This window comes from Salvelinus fontinalis, unplaced genomic scaffold (genome assembly GCF_029448725.1).
Source record: "Salvelinus fontinalis isolate EN_2023a unplaced genomic scaffold, ASM2944872v1 scaffold_0090, whole genome shotgun sequence".
Classification (NCBI taxonomy): domain Eukaryota; kingdom Metazoa; phylum Chordata; class Actinopteri; order Salmoniformes; family Salmonidae; genus Salvelinus; species Salvelinus fontinalis.
Window position 1 is genome coordinate 70,365 of NW_026600299.1, and position 7,136 is coordinate 77,500.

The 7,136-nt window shown below is 45.3% G+C and overlaps 1 protein-coding gene across 1 annotated transcript in view; it reads left to right on the forward strand.

Moving 5' to 3' along the window:
• Nucleotides 1–7,136, forward strand: part of LOC129843036 (slit homolog 1 protein-like) — a 123,162-nt gene that overhangs the window by 63,622 nt on the left and 52,404 nt on the right. The window contains exons 5-9 of the mRNA XM_055911764.1: nucleotides 2,377–2,448; nucleotides 2,571–2,642; nucleotides 2,751–2,822; nucleotides 4,981–5,144; nucleotides 5,529–5,676. Coding sequence (XP_055767739.1) covers nucleotides 2,377–2,448; nucleotides 2,571–2,642; nucleotides 2,751–2,822; nucleotides 4,981–5,144; nucleotides 5,529–5,676 — 528 coding nt within the window. The remainder of the gene's footprint in view (nucleotides 1–2,376; nucleotides 2,449–2,570; nucleotides 2,643–2,750; nucleotides 2,823–4,980; nucleotides 5,145–5,528; nucleotides 5,677–7,136) is intronic.

Sequence of the window (7,136 nt, forward strand, 5' to 3'; positions counted from 1 at the left end):
CTGATCAACACTGTCTGCTCTACACTGATCAACACTGTCTGCTCTACACCGATCAACACTGTCTGCTCTACACTGTCTGCTCTACACTGATCAACACTGTCTGCTCTACACTGATCAACACTGTCTGCTCTACACTGATCAACACTGTCTGCTCTACACTGATCAAGACTGTCTGCTCTACACTGATCAACACTGTCTGATCTACACTGATCAACACTGTCTGCTCTACACTGTCTGCTCTACACTGTCTGCTCTACACTGATCAAGACTGTCTGCTCTACACTGATAAACACTGTCTGTTCTACACTGATCAACACTGTCTGCTCTACACTGTCTGCTCTACACTGATCTACAATGTCTGCTCTACACTGATCAACACTGTCTGCTCTACACTGATCAACACTGTCTGCTCTACACTGATCAACACTGTCTGCTCTACACTGATCAACACTGTCTGCTCTACACCGATCAACACTGTCTGCTCTACACCGATCAACACTGTCTGCTCTACACTGTCTGCTCTACACTGTCTGCTCTACACTGATCAACACTGTCTGCTCTACACTGATCAACACTGTCTGCTCTACACTGATCAACACTGTCTGCTCTACACCGATCAACACTGTCTGCTCTACACTGTCTGCTCTACACTGATCAACACTGTCTGCTCTACACTGATCAACACTGTCTGCTCTACACCGATCAACACTGTCTGCTCTACACTGTCTGCTCTACACTGATCAACACTGTCTGCTCTACACTGATCAACACTGTCTGCTCTACACTGATCAACACTGTCTGCTCTACACTGATCAAGACTGTCTGCTCTACACTGATCAACACTGTCTGATCTACACTGATCAACACTGTCTGCTCTACACTGTCTGCTCTACACTGTCTGCTCTACACTGATCAAGACTGTCTGCTCTACACTGATCAACACTGTCTGCTCTACACTGTCTGCTCTACACTGATCAACTCTGTCTGCTCTACACTGATCAACACTGTCTGCTCTACACTGATCATCACTGTCTGCTCTACACTGATCCTTACTGTCTGCTCTACACTGATCAACACTGTCTGCTCTTCACTAATCAACACTGTCTGCTCTACACTGATCAACCCTGTCTGCTCTACACTGATCAACACTGTCTGCTCTACACTGATCAACACTGTCTGCTCTACACTGATCAACACTGTCTGCTCTACACTGATCAACACTGTCAGCTCTACACCGATCAACACTGTCTGCTCTACACCGATCAACACTGTCTGCTCTACACTGATCAACACTGTCCGCTCTACACTGATCAACACTGTCCGCTCTACACTGATCAACACTGTCTGCTCTACACTGATCAACACTGTCTGCTCCACACTGATCAACACTGTCTGCTCTACACTGATCAACACTGTCTGCTCTACACTGATCTACACTGTCTGCTCCACACTGATCAACACTGTCTGCTCTACACTGATCAACACTGTCTGCTCTACACTGATCAACACTGTCTGCTCTACACTGTCTGCTCTACACTGATCAACACTGTCTGCTCCACACTGTCTGCTCTACACTGATCAACACTGTCTGCTCTACACTGTCTGCTCTACACTGATCAACACTGTCTGCTCTACACTGTCTGCTCTACACTGATCAACACTGTCTGCTCCACACTGTCTGCTCTACACTGATCAACACTGTCTGCTCTACACTGATCAACACTGTCTGCTCTACACTGTCTGCTCTACACTGATCAACACTGTCTGCTCTACACTGATCAACACTGTCTGCTCTACACTGTCTGCTCTACACTGATCTACACTGTCTGCTCTACACTGATCAACACTGTCTGCTCTACACTGTCTGCTCTACACTGATCAACACTGTCTGCTCTACACTGATCTACACTGTCTGCTCTACACTGATCAACACTGTCTGCTCTACACTGATCAACACTGTCTGCTCTACACTGATCAACACTGTCTGCTCTACACTGATCAACACTGTCTGCTCTACACTGATCAACACTGTCTGCTCTACACTGATCTACACTGTCTGCTCTACACTGATCAACACTGTCTGCTCTACACTGATCAACACTGTCTGCTCTACACTGATCAACACTGTCTGCTCTACACTGATCAACACTGTCTGCTCTACACTGATCAACACTGTCTGCTCTACACTGATCAACACTGTCTGCTCTACACTGATCAACACTGTCTGCTCTACACTCCTCTTCTTTTCATAGCTCTTCTTTCTACATGGATTTCACGTTGGAAAAGCTACACTTTGTTTAAATTGTCTTTCCTTCTTTCTTCCATGTTTTTCTCCCTCTCTCTCACCCCCTCCCTCCTCCCGTCATTCCTTCTCAGGGACCTGAGTGAGAATGCTATCCAAGCCATTCCCAGGAGAGCTTTCAGAGGGGCCACGGACATCAGGAACCTGTGAGTGACACAGACACACACTCTCTCTCTCTCTCACACACACACACACACTCTCTCTCTCTCTCTCACACACACACGTACACACACTAATGGAAGCCATTATATGTGTTTTGTGTCTACAGTCAACTGGATAAGAACCACATCACGTGCATCGAAGAGGGGGCCTTCCGCGCTCTGAGAACCCTGGAGGTTCTGTAAGTGTTATAGAGACTGTGTCTGTGTGCAGCTTTCTTCTCCTAAGGAATGTCAACTAATATTCTCTCCGCCTCTGTCTCTGTCTCTGTCTCTCTCTCTCTCTGCAGCACATTGAACAACAACAACATAAGCAGCATCCCAGTCTCCAGCTTCAACCACATGCCCAAACTACGCACCTTGTGAGTCCCTCTCCGTTTAACTACACTACCCACAATCCAACACTACTCAGTAGGACTGCCAGGGAAGTCATGACACATAGGTGCCGATTCAATATGTATTACGATTCTCTCCCTTCTAGAGGGAATTTATTGCGATTCTCACGATTCTGCAATTTGATTGTGATTTGATGTTCAAACCCAGATAACATGCACTGCCAGGGAACTCATGACACTTAGGTGGCCGACATATCAAATTGCGTGGGGAATATGTTGTTTGGGGAATGTTGTCCCACTGGGAAGATGTCAGAGAGACATCAGAATAGAATGTTGATGTCTGACCGACGCATCAACGATATAGAACTGTAGAATGTAGAACTGTAGAATGTAGAGTTTAGGCACTCTAAATACATCTGTAAGACGTCTTGGCAATGAGCAAACGCTGTATACACGGCATCTTCCCAATGTACCCTGTATACATCGAGCTCACGTTGGGCAGACGGGTGTGTGCTTTCTGGGAACATGTCGCTCACTATGCGTCTGCTGCAGAGAGACGAGAGAGCAGGAGAACATGTGCTTTCCAGTAGTTTTGGCGCAGCTACAGCCGACTAGCACTAATTAACATTACCTGGTTTTTACAAATCGATACTTGGAGTCAAAGTATATATACTGTATATATTGTCAAGAATAATATTGTGATATGCAACTATGGTTTTTCCCATCACTACTACTCAGTGACACAGTTATTGTATAAACAGATCAGGATGAAGATACCCCTACAGGTGCAGATCTAGGATCAGGTCCCCGTTGTCCATGTGATCTAATTCATTATGATCTTAAAGGGAAAACTAATTGTAGACCGGTACTCTTACTCTGAGATGCTATAAGAATTCAGACTTTGGTCACCCTTTCCGAATCGTATCCATTAGGGTGAAAACACAAAACTGACCTAAGATCAGTGTGGAAGAAGGGCAACTCTATCCTACTCTGAGTCTGACAGGCCACACATAGCCAACCCTACCAGCTCTCAGTGTTTAAGTTTAAGTTTCGGCATTAACTCTGAATATTTAAGATAAGGGTTATGTTCAGGTATTAACTGTGAATATTTAATGTTAGGGTTATGTTCAGGTATTAATTCCAAATTCTTAAAGATGTACTGTGCAGAAATCGCTCCGCCATTTCCTGGCTGCTAAAATTCTAAAAGTTTGCCTAATTTAATTTTGGGATTTAAATAAGCAAGTATATTGTATTTTCAGCTGTGAAGCAAAACCGTAACATGTAATTTAAGCACGGGAAGCATAGAAGTAGTGCACAGAGCATATCTACTGCTTCTTGGACTTGTTTCAATAACAATGTCTATGTGAATTTGGTCGGGTCACCCAAGAAGTGACATATTGCAGCTTTAAGGGCATTAACTCTGAATGTTTAAGGTTTGAGATGGGCTTAAAACTAAAATATCAAGAACAACTTTCTATGGCTGGATTCGAACATGCAACCTTTGGAATCAGAGTCAGATGCCTCACCGAAAATGTGTCTGAGCCATCCACTAGTGAGAAACACACTTCAAATACACACATCTTGTATGAATGCCTCTGTACCCATAAACCAGTCAATCAGAGATGTAGCGCTGCCTCAGAAAGAGGCCCAGCCTCTTGGGGGGGGACCCAAACCCCAAGTCCCATTCGAAGGAGACGTGGTCCCCTTCCACCCACCACAGAAGGGTTGTGGGTGATTTGCTGGGACTTCAAGGCACCAAGCTCCTGTCAACAAACTGTCCAACCAAAGACAGACGCCCCTGGAAATCAAACTGTTAAGCCCCTGAAAATCACACCCACACACCCACACACACACATACACACACACCCCCACACACACACACACACACATAGAAACCCCTCCATTGTTAAAGCTGAGAGTTAGGGTTAGAGTATAGGGTTACAACAGTATGGAGGAAACTGGTTCAGACAGTGTGTGTGTGTGTGTGTGTGCAGATGATGGTTTGAAGTGAGACTCTCAGTGAGAGATGGGTAAGTGATCCCCCTCCTCTCTCTCTCCTAGTGGTTAGCCTCTACTCCAACCTCTGTGTGTTTTTCAGAGGGTTGAGAAAGCACAATACACATTTCCTTTGACATCCTGGTACATTGGACAATAAACCTCCTCCTTCCTTGTCCTCTCCCTCCAGTCGTCTCCACTCTAACAGTCTGCGGTGTGACTGTCACCTGTCCTGGTTGTCTCCCTGGCTGAGACAGAGGCCCACCCTGGGTCTGTACACACAGTGCAGCTCCCCTCCAACCCTCAGGGGACTCAACCTGGCTGAACTGCAGAAGAACGAGTTCACCTGCTCAGGTAAGGCAGGGGTCAGAGGATAGAGTTTACCTGTAGAGGTCACCTGCTCAGGTAAGGCAGGGGTCAGAGGATAGAGTTTACCTGTAGAGGTCACCTGCTCAGGTAAGACAGGGGTCAGAGGGTAGAGTTTACCTGTAGAGGTCACCTGCTCAAGTAAGACAGAGGTTAGAGTTCACCAGCTGAGATACAGCACTATAATTTGTGTGGAGTGTTTCTATGCCATGTCTTTCCCTTGGTATGACTTATTTACTGTCCAGAAATCACCTGCTATTTACATAGCAACTAATAATCACACAATAATCACTCTCTCTCATTCTAAACTCTCTCTTTTTCTCTCACTCTCTCCCTTTGTCTTTCTCACTCTCTCTCTCTCTCTCTCTCCAGGTCAGAGTGACAGTGCGTTTGTTCAGCCGTGTAGTCTGGCGTCTGGCTCCTGTCCTCCCATGTGTTCCTGTAGTAACAACATCGTAGATTGTAGAGGCAAGGGCCTCACTGCCATACCTGCTCACCTGCCTGAAGCCATGACCGAGATGTGAGTACTGCACGAGGTCAGCATGACCACACACGGTCAACAAGTCCACAAAGCCATAACAATGGTTTATAAGATACAAGGGCCTCACTGTCGTACCTGCTCACCCCCTTGAAGCCATGACCGAGATCTGAGACAGTCGACATGGTCAGTTCATGCTCATCACCACACCTGGTCAATGTACTTACAGGTGTTAGTATTGATTTATTTGATTTATTAATTTAACCTTTATTTAAGCAGGAAATCCCATTGAGACCAATGTCTATTCTGCATCACAAAAACAGCCAAACAGTAGGGTCATTGAGACATCACACACCATACAGATAAACCACACCATACAGATAAAACACACCATACAGATAAACCACACCATACAGATAAACCACACCATACAGAATAACCACACCACAAATAGAAACCACACATATAGAATAACCACACCATACAGAATAACAGCACCATGTAGAATAACTGCACCATATAGAATAACTGCACCATATATAATAACTACACCATATGGAATAACCATACCATGTAGAATAATTGCACCACGTAGAATAACCACACCACGTGGACAACCACACCACGTAGAATAACCACACCACGTAGAATAACCACACCACTTAGAATAACCAGACCACGTAGAATAACCACACCACTTAGAATAACCACACCATGTGGACAACCACACAACGTAGAATAACCACACCATGTAGAATAACCGCACCACGTAGAATAACCGCACCACGTAGAATAACCGCACCACGTAGAATAACCGCACCACGTAGAATAACCACACCACGTAGAATAACCACACCACGTAGAATAACCACACCACATAGAATAACCGCACCACGTAGAATAACCACACCACGTAGAATAACCACACCACGTAGAATAACCGCACCACGTAGAATAACCACACCACGTAGAATAACCGCACCACGTAGAATAACCACACCACATAGAATAACCACACCACGTAGAATAACCACACCACGTAGAATAACCGCACCACGTAGAATAACCACACCACGTAGAATAACCACACCACGTAGAATAACCACACCACATAGAATAACCGCACCACGTAGAATAACCACACCACGTAGAATAACCACACCATGTGGACAACCACACAACGTAGAATAACCACACCACGTAGAATAACCACACCATGTGGACAACCACACCACATAGAATAACCACACCACGTAGAATAACCGCACCACGTAGAATAACCGCACCACGTAGAATAACCACACCATGTGGACAACCACACCACATAGAATAACCACACCACGTAGAATAACCGCACCACGTAGAATAACCACACCACGTAGAATAACCGCACAACGTAGAATAACCACACAACGTAGAATAACCACACCACGTAGAATAACCACACCACGTAGAATAACCACACCACGTAGAATAACCGCACAACGTAGAATAACCACACA